The following is a 13,183-nucleotide window of genomic DNA, read 5'->3' on the forward strand; positions in this document are numbered from 1 at the left end:
GTCGTTAACTCTTAAATTGTGTGGAATTCACCATTTGTGTTTTAATCATGTTTAGGATAAATGGCTCAAAATATTGAGTTTTACGGCTTTCTGAGGGATATTTCATTAATCCTTACATTATTCTTAACTAAGTAAGATGCGAGTTTATCGATACTTTCCCAAACGGAAGAGCCCCTTCACAGCATGGAATTTAATTTAATTAAGTTTTATTTCCATTTTGTAGATTTTTCTCTCAATATTTTCCATTTTTTTCAAACATTTCAATTTTATTTCCAATTTTTTCTTGTTTCTCCGAATTTTTCCTTTTTTCCTAAAATAAAATCTACCAATTTTTTTAATCCCCTAAAACCCCACCCTCGCTGCGCCAGTGAAGCTTTTATCAAGCTCTTTAGCCTGTCTCACCTGTTTCAGATCCAGCGTGATGGTGACCCACTCGTACTGCCGCCCCCTCTCCAGCGTCGGACTCTGCCACCAGCGGTTCGATCCGTCGATGGCGTTGGTGATGGGATGTCTCTTGGATGGGTCCGAAGATCGCTTGTCGCAAACACCGCACTGCGGAGGCCGCATCGGAGACGCGTGCTCCACCAGCTTGCAGTAAGACTCCTGCCCCCGGAGGCCGCAAGTGGCGTTGCAGGTGATCTCGGCGGAGGCGGCCAGGTTGACGACGGATGGGAAGAGGCCCTCCTCGGAGGACGATGCGCCCAGAGTGTGGGTGGTGTAGGAGGTGACCACGGTGTCTCCCCCGGTCGCCCTCGAAGATTCATCCGTTCTGGAACCGCCTCGACTCGCTGGAAGTCAAAGACATTTCGGTCAGTAGCTAGGACACTGAGGGTATATAAAAACATTTGCGCTCCATAAGGGGGCAAATGTTTTTATATTAACTCGTTAACGCCTAACGGTACCATATGGTACCAGCTGGGAGTGCAATACTATACGAACCTTTTTTTTATTGTAATTTGTTAGGCATTTTTGAGAGTTTTAAACGGTTAACCACATTTATAATTACGTTTTTCAGAAAAACTTGCTTTTTGAAAGCAAGATTCGTCATTTTTGAGTAAATTTGGATGAAAATGAATCTTTCTTTTCGCGAAAAAGGAAAATATTTAACGTTTTTGGCATTAAAATCTGAAACTCGAAATGCTAATTTAATTTCAATTTTTTACCCCTTAAGGTCCAAGCGGTACCACATGGTACCAGACTGTATCCTCAAGACTACTATTGATAAAACTATAAGATGTGGACATAATTAATCGGAATTTAATTGTTTTTTAAAATTAAATATTACGAAAAAGTTCGGATGAAATGTTTAATTCAGGCATTACCGGGTTAATATTAGGATTGGACGGATCCAGGATTTTATCAGATGCGGATTTGGATCGGATCCTTGATTTTCGGAGCCGGATCTTTCGGATCGGATATTTTCGGATCCAAATGCATTTTCAAATCCCTGACGCTGTGATTCCCCCGATGATTGTTCAATCCCTTGGGAAGAGTCACACTATGTGCCAGTCGCATTTTGCCCTTTTTATTTTACACGGCTGAAATTCTCCTACATAACCTCTGCGAGAGCTTTCAAACAAAACGGTTCATGAGTAGGACAAGAATCGCATGCGACGGCGCATTCGAAGAGAGAATCGGAGCTATTTCAACCCTTATGGGGCACTTTCAACCCTTATGCATTCACTGAAGCTATTATTAAAAATTTCGGATCCAGATTCGATGTCTTCCGCGACTTGTCCGATGTATCCGATGAAGGGCAATATCCGCGGATATTTGGATCCGAGGTATCCGATCCGACCATCCATAATTAATATTTAAATTAATTTTTATTTTTTATATTTTTTATTTATATTTTTCAAAATATTCATGGATATTATTCTATCATTTTTACAACCCGGAGGAAGGTTCGGTGAGGGTAGAGCCTATCTAGACTAACCAGGAGACATCGTGAGGTCGAAATGTCGATAATATTTTCCGAAATTACACCATGGAAGGAAATGAACTACACATGACGATTTCAGTGTTCAAAAACATCAACGTACTAAGCGTTTAATAGTATAACTAGAGATGACAATCGGGTAACATGTGACGAGAGTCATAATTAGCATAACGTTAGCCTTTTATCACGCTAAGTACAATATTTCCACCAATTCTGAATGGACCCTTCGAAATGAAACGGAGAAGCACGTTATTATTATGGTATTCTACCGATTAAGGTAGGTTTCCATGGAGTATCCAAGAAGTGATCTGGGAGCCTCCCTTTCCTTCCAGCACTGCCTTCTTCAATTCACTGTAAGGCCTACTCCCTTTCAATTTATCAAAAAATCCTATTCTTTTCCTTCCCCTCCCTAGTTTCCCTAACATTCTACCCTCTAACACCATTTTCAACATCCCCTCCCCTCTAAGTACTCGCTCCATCCATACCTTCTGTCTCCTCCGTATCTCATCTAAAAGCTGCCTCTCCTCGCCCACAATGTCCAGCACTTCGTCGTTCCTTTTCCTCTCCGTCCATTTCACCCTCTCCATTCTTCTCCATACCCACATCTCGAATGCCTCCAATCTTCTCTCGTCTTCTTTCCTCAGTGTCCACGTTTCCGCACCGTAGAGCGCTACACTCTAGATCAAACTCTTCACTAACATTTTCTTTAAACTCTTACATAGCGATCCTCTCAGAAGCTCCTTCCTCTTCATGAACGCCTCCTTCGCTAATGCAATTCTCTTCCTGATGTCCTTACTACTGTGTCCGTTTTCCTCTAATGTGCTTCCCAAATAGTTGAATTGCTTAACCTGCTCAAGTTTTTCACCATCCACCTTTATCTTGAGTCTCACATTCCTCGCTCGTGATGTTTTACAAAACCGCATAACCTTAGTTTTCTTGTGATTAATCTTCATCCCATACTCCTCGCAACGCTCGTATAACGCAGCCACTAGAGCCTGAAGCCCCCTCGCTGACTGGCTAATCAACGCCTGATCATCCGCGAATCTCACTGATTTGAGCATCATTCCTCCCACTTTTATTCCAGCTTCGAGAAGCACGTAAGTTTGCATAATAATTCAAAAGTCTTTATACAGGGATGGATTTTCACACCGCGAAAAACACACTAGCTTAGTATTTTATTAAGGAATGATTTCATAATTCTCTGGAAAATTGCCATTGAAAATAGATCTTTCAGCTCAGTGGCGTAACTAGGAATATGCTTTGGGGGTTGGGGGGATGGAGGTTCCTGGGGTGGCGACCCACCCGCACACGCAACGGGGGGTCGGGGGAAATAAAAGAAAGCCATTCCTGAAAAACATTTTACATAATTTTGGCACTTAAAATTTTAACAGATACAGTTAATTTACGTCAAAACTAGACATTAGTTTTTAATTTTTTTTATTTCTCAAAGGCTTTGGGGAATCTATCCCCTCATTCTCCCTATAATTACGCCAATGGTTCAGCTGAATGAAGAGAAAGTTGATGCGAAACATCCACAAAATCCAAAGCCTCTCATGCATCCTCCTATGGATCAGAACTAAAATACTCCAGAGATGCCCAGAGAACATCGCCTTAGCTTTATTAGCTTCAACTACGACATTTACTGAGCCCCGATAAAGTGTACGGCAGTACAGGGGAGAATTTGGGGCAATCTAATATCAACTCTTTGATATCCTGGAGCTAGTCATATCCTCTTCTAATGAATTCAGTGGGGCAGGAATCGGCGGTAATTCGATGACGCTCGGAGCTGAACGGAGTATGAAGAGCTACTTAGGCGCCTCCTTCATTTAACCGGAAACCCGATCTGTGTGCTATGAGATGAGCAATTTATGAAGCAATCGAATTCAAACGAGTTAAAACCCTCCAATCCATAAGCAGAAATTTATTCGAGAAGACCTTTTATCATTGTTCTCTCACAGAGATTATGAGACGAAGTAAATGAGAAGACTGAATATAATGAGGCATATAATCGATGTGAATCATATTTTCCGAAGTTACAGTGAAAGGGGTGAAATATTCATAAATAAAACGCGAGGGGATGCGAGTTTATCGATTATTCCCGAACGGGAGAGCCTCTTCTTCGCATGTAATTTAATTTAATTGTTTCCATTTTATCAAATTAATTCTACTTGGTTTTCCATATTTTTCATTTCTTTCAAATTTCTCCATTTTATTTCCTAATTTTTTCTTTTTTTCCCCGAATTTTCCCATTTTTTTTCAAATTTTCTACTAAATTTTTAAAATATTTTTACTTACACGAAGATGATGTGATGACGGTTCGACTGCCTCCCACACGGCCACCTTTAACACCACCAACGATACCGGTGCTGCTAACACCTGCACCACCAATACCACCGCCGCCATACGAGTGGACCGTCGAGAAAGACGAAGACGAGTTGTAAACGGTGGTCTTCGAACTGCCGTCCGGCGAACTCCACGACGTCGTATGTGTCCGCGATGCGTTCCGCGTGCGACCGTCGGGCGAGACCCACGACGTCGAGTGCGACGTGTTTCGGGGCAGTCCGCCGCCCCAAGCTGCGCCAATACCGCCGTGTTCTGCGCCGAACACGGATCCTGCGCCGGACCCCGAAATCTCCGCCTCGCTGGTCCTCGTGTATGTGGCGTTCTTGCGGAAGGTCCTCGAGTGAGAGTACGAGGACTCTACCGGTTCCAGGAGCGGTATCGAGGGGTTCTCCAGGCTCGTCGTGTGGAATGAGTAGTTACGCTGTGCTCCCGATTTGGTTTGCGAACGGGATGCTGGGACTTCCAAGTCGTAATAATCCGGATCTGAAAAGAGAGGAGGAAGAAAACCATACGATTAGACAGGACATTAAATGGTGGAATGGGTAAAGGAGGTCTGTTGGTACTACGGTAGGTCAGATCATATAAATAAAATAAAAGAGATAGACTGTAGAACAGATAGATTCAGAATGTCGTTTCTTCCGCGATCAATAAGAGACTATAACGACAGCGTTAGTACTCACAGATAGATTTGTAGTGTAGCCTACTGACTTACATGCATTTATCTGAATTTTCCTAATATTTCTAACATCATGATTTGTGTATTTTAGCTTTCTTGGAAGATTACCGTAATGGGTAGTTGGCAAGTTTTGCCTTTGTACGAGTGTAGTAGTATAATTTGGTAGAATGCTTAGCGGTTTTTTGGACCGCGTGGTGTGCATTTGGTAATTATTTTGCATGCTGCACGCTGGTGACTGATCACCTCCTGCTAAACACCCTTGAGGTATCTCGCAGGGTATTATGTTACGGATCATGTATCATTCCGAATCCTTTCGATTACTAGTATAAGAATTTTCCAGGCCCTGAGCAATGTGCTACAACCATCCGGCCTTTGGAAATATAAAAATTAAAGGTTAACATATCTCGGAAATTGATAAAATATATAGGAATCCCCCAGTAATTTTCGCAGATACTCGACCGTAAGGAATATGCAATTCAGAAAAGGCCTCTTTAGAAATAGGATAGAGAGGAGTCCAGGCGAAAAGGCCGGGGAACTAGTTCAACATTTAAGCAAACATTGGATAACTAATCTTAAACAATCATCCGGATAATTTTTGAATCCTGAATCCTCACGTATGTTGCATAATAATATTCCATGCCCAGCGCAATGGGTAAAAACCATCTGCATGGTGGAAATGGAAAGCAAACAAAAATCTCGAAAACTGATCAAATCTGAGGGAATCTTCGTATAACTTTTTGCAATAATTCGACCGGAAGGGATTTCCAATTCAGACGCTTCCTTAGCAACGGGGAAACCGTGCAGTCCAGGCGTAAAGCCACGAGACCGACCGCGTGAGTGTGTGTTGGGTGATAATTTGACAGAACCGGCTCACCTGTTCACAATGCCTCATTAAGGCAGGAGGGAAACCACAGACCGAAAACCCAGGCCTACCACTGCGCGCATTCATCGATCGCAATAATTGACTTCACGCTCGGCTGGCTTCGCTCCGTGCAGGTGCGTCCTAATGGCGAATAAAAAAAAGCATAAAGGGAAAAGGGAAGCAATGCATCGTCTCATTAATCGGAGATCAATGTTCCCTTCCTTTCCCCGATTTGTGGGTCATGCTGAAGCTGCTGCCTACCTCCGGAGGCAGACATTCCGCAACGAATACTCTTAACTTTCCGTCGAGCGCAATGGATCTGATAGACATACCACGAAGTATTTTCATTTCTCCATAGACCCTTGACGTTTATAGTAGCAAAATTCACTAACTCATTGCTATTAACTTTGTGGTATCTTCATTATAAGTTTTCTCAGATATTTCACTATTACTTACCACTAATTTTTTTACATAACGCCACCCGGGTTTCGATGAGTTATCATCATCTTCAGGCGTAAATTATAAAGTATTTATCATATTATTGTTACCTAGCTATCTAACGGAGGAAGAGATGAATTTTAAAACGGAAGCCAAAATAGGGGAAAAGGATGGGTAAAGCTATTCGTTTATCAGAGTGCTATTTATTTTTATTTCTTTTTAAATTATTGAAAATCAGGACAGCAGCAAATTAGAATATTGCCGCGCAAAATAAATAAAAACCTGTAGGAAAATTTTAAAAGCCGTAATAGTAGGAAAATAGAAAAATCAAAGAAGGCAGGGAAACAGAAATAAATAGAGAAGATTTTTTAGTAAAAAATTATTGTATTTTATCAAAAAAGATTGCTTCACAAATCGGAAACAGACATGAAATCGAAATTTTTTTAAAATAAAAATTATTGTATCGTATCAAACAACTTGCATTGGAACTTTAGGCAAAACTCAAACTATTCATTCCCATCTGACTGACAACTGTCTTTCACTAGATATTTTGTACACATCCACCAGTCGTAAGTAAGTAATACAAAAAATATTCTATTGTATCAAAAAAGAACTTGCTCCATAACTTGAGGAAAAACTCAAAATTTTCATTTTCAGCCGACTATCATCTGCCTTTATTTTAGTCATTATTTATAGCACAGTAAGTGTGTAATTCAAGTTGAAATACTCCATCAATTTACATTAGCGTTACGTGTTCTCCATTGTTTTCGGCATTTCATGGAACGAATATAAAATAACCAGCAAAAATGGGTACCTGATACTACCGTATTTAACTGCCTTCACGATTAGCAATGACAGTTTTGAGACACAGATTGAAAATATTTAACACTTTCATGTTGCGATATATATTTATATGATAATAATTGCCTAAGCGACTACCTCAGACAACGGTCATCCATTGTACAGCTTATATGGTGGAGAGGAGGTAATTTACTCATGTTATCGAAACAGGAAGAAATAAGACTCGATATATCTTACTTAGACGCCGCAGAGATACAGGCGTATAATTTTTACTTTAGCCACTAGCATTCGAAATAAAACTATTATGGATACAGATCTGGCAAGGAGCACAAAGCTCTATCCTAAACCTCCTAAATATGAGACATCACCAGTGTGAGAGAAAAATACTTCGCTACGGTAAAGTTAAATGATTTATGGTGAGTTAGGAAAGATTTAGAGTCATAAGTGTAGCGCACCTTCAATTAAAAAAAGTATTTTCGGAAATCCCAACCGCGCCATCTCTGACAGGTTCGTTTTAAAAATCTGATTAATGGGAAAAGAATAGATGGAGACTATTATTTTCAATAAAACTCTTGGTTTACTTGGCAGCTTGTCACCTGTGACCGGAAGATATATATGTCTAAATATCCATGAACATCGTAGCGTTCAGTGGAGTGCGAAAATACAAAAACTGCGTCTACGTGATTGAACGAGACTGTAAAAACGAACAAAATTTGTCAGTTTAAAATTCGACCATATCAAAAATACAATCTGGAGGCGAAGTTTATCTCATTCACAAACAGTAAATTATACATGCTATAAATTATTAAATTATGTAAATTAAATGAATTTGAGTATGCCAAAGTAATACCAGTAAAGCAAAATTATTAGCTATAACATCTATTTGAAAGTAAAATGTTTAACCGTATAAATTATAGGTGTATACCCGAACCAGTTATAACACTGATACGGTATTTATCGCCAAAATAGCGAATAAACCCTAACAATATCGTACTATATGGATGATAAGAGAAACAAGAATTTTTGACGATATTTGGTTTCTTATTTTTACGTTTATTTTACAGAAAATTCACATAAATTTCATTGAACCAGGATTCATGTGTTTAATTTGGTATGAACATTAACTTTGTTTTATTTCCTGGCATCTGTAAACTTTGAAAGCTATTTTTCTATTGAAATTTTTTATGAAAATTATTTACTGCATATAATTCAAGTGCTCGATATTACAAAATCCAAAAGCTCCCGAATGAAAAATAAACTTTATAATTAAATATTCGGCACAAGAAACCGACTAAAAAAAACTCTACAGTATAATTGTCTATACATTTATATAGGCTCCTGAGGAGTTTCCTAAGGCCAATAAAATTTATTTATTTACTATAATTTTTGGTTTTTTCCCGGCGAACAATTGCCGTGAAGTAGTCTCGGGTTTCACACCGGGTCAGGTCCTCCATTTCTCCTTCCAACGTTTCGATGGACAGAAATGGAGGACCTGACCCGGTGTGAAACCCGAGAAAACTTCACTTTAATTAGTTATTTACTATTTATGCCATACCATAAAGGAAGAAAAAAGGCTTGCATTAATCATCGGTTGTAATTACATATGATATCACGTGAGAAAAAGTAAAATACAAAAAAAAAATTTGAATAAAAGACTGACACTTAGTGGGGGAGAATATTTTCCAGATTCGTTTCAGTTGTTTTCGTAATAAATTACGGGAACTACTGAGAAATAAAAATTGAGTGAAAGGCTGCCCAACATTCCAGTGCTCGAGAGAAAACTAGAGTTTGAAATCCAAAGATTATCTTTTCCTTCCCTTTAATACATTTGATTTATTGGTTGACATAAAAAGTATCCCATCACGTCGGAGACTTTTAATTTATGAGAAAGCTACCACCTCCATTTCAAGTAGCACGACGAAATAATCAGTTTCTACGTCTTATCTCCTTTAAAAGAGCTCGAAGAAAAGCGAATGCTTTTGGGAATTCAGATAAATCGTCCAATTTAGGATGGCAGCCGCAAAAGAAGTCGCAATAATTCGTTTCAAGAAGCAGAAATTGGGTAGGAGATGAAAAATTCTGATAAGGTAAAAACGAAAGGGACGAAGCGAAATTTATAATTCAAAGGGTGCTGTGACTATTAAAAGATGAATATTATGAGTGTTCAAAGCGCCGCCAGACGTCACCACTGCATACACTAACCGTAATTGTTCTTGTCAACGCTGTACAATATACTGCTGTAAAATAGCCAATTTCTTAAAGAAAATTTTCTTTTGAAAATTAAATTTTACATAAAAAATTACATGCTATTGAGATTTAGTTCATGAAGGACGAATTTACGGATTAGAGTACCAATTTTTATGTTAGAGTAACGGAGCAGAATAACGAATGGACGTTATCAAACAATAATTCCTCAATTATTTGATACAAAATTTGCATTTAAACAGGTGAATCTGTGCTTGTGTGGTGTCTAAAGAACACGTAGTAGAATTTTGCAACGCATGGGCCGATCAGGATGATTCGATAGACAAATGCAATCTATTATCCTTTATCTGCCATAGGAAAATACTATCTCGCACTCAGTGGTGAAAGACTAGAAACTATAAAACTATTTGAAATCGCGATCAACCCCTTAACCATAAGTTCAGACGCAAAAGAAATACATGTATCGCACGTAGTTCTAATGAAAAGAATAGTGCCTCACCAAAATCTATAAAACCATCTGGAGTAATATTTTGATCGATATCGGAATTAAATAGAAAACTTGAGTTTGAGAGATGTACCCTACGAAAATGAACTGAGTTGCATTCGACAACGCTGCGAAAATTTTCTTTATTCCTATCAGGAAAAATTAACATCATCTCCTTTCCTCTGAAAAAGATAAAGATAAATTCTAAGACGCGTTCAAATAAAAATTGCTTGGGCCAGATGCTCCAGGTGAATTTCAGATGAAATGGATAATTTAAAACCACAAATAATAAGCAAGTTTACCTTTGTAAATCAAATGCACTAATGAAGTATTCTAAGGAAAAATTGGCAAGCAACAACAGAATTTAGTTGAAAAAAGACCTGATTACATTAAAAAATGATGTGCTATAGAGATTTGGTCCAGCATAGGAGAGTATATGCATTAGAATATCTAGTTTTTTTGCTAGAGTAATGGAGCACAATATATTGTGTGCGTTGTAAACGACGTATTTCTCAATATATGGGCGTACCCAGCAGGGGAAAGTGGGGGGCAGCTGCCAGAAGTAAAAGTAAATTTAGTTCAAAACCAAAGTGATTTTTTATATCTAAGAAAATGAAGAAGTAAAAGCTAGAATAGTAACAACCAATAGGGCTTCTAGAGCATTAAGAAAGCGTAGAAAAAGTCACGTAGCTATAGTACGAACTCAATAACCGTAGCCCATCAAATAATGATAAGACTTGTGGTTAAGGACGGCTCAAAAACACGGGCCATGACCTCTGCGGACCCCGATTTGGTTCAAAACGAAAGTTTTGAACAAATTTGAATCACCTGAAATTGATATGCCTATAAAACATGTAATAAAAATAAAAATATTTTTCGAGCAAATAATTTTAAAAACTAAGAAAGCATCGTTATAATTGTCTTAAGATTTTGATTTCCTTACGCTTTTCTGTGTTACAACTTGAACGACCACGGCTTGCCCCCTTCATGTTTTGATCCTAGGTACGCCCTTGCCTCAATATGGAAAAAGGAAAAAGCAGAGCTCTTAGCGATGGGATAATACAATAATTGCTTGGCCGAACATTCCTCCTGCATGATCAACTGTGGTTTATTAACGCTCAGGAACTCATTAAGCGGCAATTAAAAGCATCAATCTTTTTCCTTCCACACCGCAATCACGGATCGCATCGTGATCAAACAAAACCTCCAGTCCTTGGCGAAAGATTCCCCGACCACGCTAGAAAAAAAAATTACCACTCATCCCTCAACCATTTTTCACCAACCGTCCCCGCACTGCGAACGGCGATTAACTCCGCATGCGATCCTGAATTATAACGAACCTCCTTTTGCAAATTAAATGCATTACGTGGGAGAACCACGGATTTAAGCTCTTCATCAGAGAGTGGGGTAATTAGGAGTCTTTCTACCTGAGGTTCCCATTTGGGTTCCTTCGTGAGTTCGTGAAAAAAAAGAAGAAAATAATAAAATTAAAATCAGCCGGTTTTAAAACGCCGAAGGAAATAAACATAAGGGAGTCTATATATAGTCCCGAGGTCATTACCGCAGATACAAGGCTCTGCGTGTCAATACGCCGTGTAAAGAAGTGGTACACCGCTGGTGGTAAATCAAAGTAAGCACTGAGATAGCGCTCTAATTCCAAAACCAAGGAAAATACTTTTTTAACTGAAGGAGCGCTACATTTATGACACTTAACCTTTGCTAAGTCACCATAAATCATTAAACTTCACCTTAGCGAAGTATTCTTCTCACAGTCAGCTTATTACGACACACTAGTTGCACCTAGGTTTCTGGGTTTTCCTCGGCGTGGATTCGTCATCGTGACGACAGTTTTGCCGGCGTTGTGACAGGCGTTTTTAAGTTTGAACAGATATTTACCTTAATGGTTTGCTAGCGATATTGAGCTGAAGGTTGTGCTATTTTCGAAAGCATTTGTCAGTAAAGTAATTAATTTACCAATTACATTCCTTGATAGACCAATGCTTTCGAACCAAATACGATAATTATCGTCAATATCATTAGCAAGCCTCTCAAACGAAATATCCCCGTAGATATTCAAAATCTAAAGCTACTTACTAAAAAGTAAATTGCGAACTTAGCCGGTTTATCTTAACATTTCCTTCATATCATTCTGGTAAAAAAAATATGCGAATGATGTTATGACTGTCCCACATTAGATAACCATTTCCTAAAGTTTATTCGTTAGAAATCAGTCAATATTCGATTTAAGTAAATTCTACGAAGTGATGACTAGTACACGATGGAGGAAATACCTATCTCTTCAGACCTAACTATGAATTTTAAATGTCATGATCACGTTGAAATCTTACGTGTAAGTTATTCGGATTCTGAAGTTGGCTTACTGTTTTTACTGGCGTTGAAGTAAAAAAACACATAACTACAAAGTTAGGTGAGGTCAATATAAACAGGCATTCCACCACAGCCTTTAAAAGCATCATGAAGACCATGCGTGAAAAGAAAACGTGGGACAGCATAATCTAAACCGCCTGCACTTTCATCATGTTAGCACCGAAAAGCGGACAGCCGAAATCTATTACAAAACCGCACCTATTTATTTTGTGGAAATGACTTGAGATATTTCGAATGTTAAAAGTAAACGGGAAATAGAAAAAACAGCAAGACAGAATAGGCAAGCAGAGGAGGTGGGTACCGTTAGGTAAATAGTGCTATTTAAAATCTAATTAGCGGCTGTGGCCATTGACATCATGCAAGCGTTGGAGACTGGAGTTAAATGAATGGCCATTATAGACGGATGGGGGTAAGGGAAGAAAAGTCTTATGGAAACTAGTACTGGAGGTACATCTACATCTACATATACACTATACCCTGCAAGCCACCTCTAGGGTGTTTGGCAGGGGGTGATCAATCACCAGCATGCAGCATGTAAGCGGACACCACACGATCATAAAAATGTTACACATTATAACAAAATACATATCAACATTCTTGCAAAGGACAAACTTACCAACGGTTAGTAAGTCCTATTGCAAATCCATACATGGTTAGAACAGTGGAAAAACAATATGCAATGTCACGAATAGAAGGATCAACAACTTTGCTATTTCCACATAATATTTTATTAACACCGACCATGGTTTCGTTAGAGACAAACATTATCGAGGTATCATCCACCTTGATAAAGTTATTCTGTAACGAAACCATGGTCGGTGTTAATAAAATATTATGTGGAAATGGCAAAGTTGTTGATCCTTCCATTCGTGCGATTATGGATTTCCACCAAGTTTCGCCCTCTACTATTAATTATAATATGCAATGTGTCGTCATAGTGAGTGACGCCATTAATTTTATTATCGAGACGCTGCGGCGTTGCTATCCTTAGTAGCACGAGCAAAGAATGACCTTATAATCTCTCTGTTTTGCAGTCTTTTACCTTTA

The 13,183-nt window shown here is 38.8% G+C and overlaps 1 protein-coding gene across 1 annotated transcript in view; it reads right to left on the reverse strand.

Annotated features, from left to right (window-relative positions):
* Positions 1-13,183, reverse strand: part of LOC124168701 (laminin subunit alpha-1-like) — a 538,595-nt gene that overhangs the window by 222,346 nt on the left and 303,066 nt on the right. The window contains exons 2-3 of the mRNA XM_046546968.1: positions 4,235-4,765; positions 403-788 (exon numbers count right to left, since the gene is read on the reverse strand). Coding sequence (XP_046402924.1) covers positions 403-788; positions 4,235-4,765 — 917 coding nt within the window. The remainder of the gene's footprint in view (positions 1-402; positions 789-4,234; positions 4,766-13,183) is intronic.

The sequence above is a fragment of the Ischnura elegans genome, chromosome 12, assembly GCF_921293095.1.
Source record: "Ischnura elegans chromosome 12, ioIscEleg1.1, whole genome shotgun sequence".
NCBI lineage: Eukaryota > Metazoa > Arthropoda > Insecta > Odonata > Coenagrionidae > Ischnura > Ischnura elegans.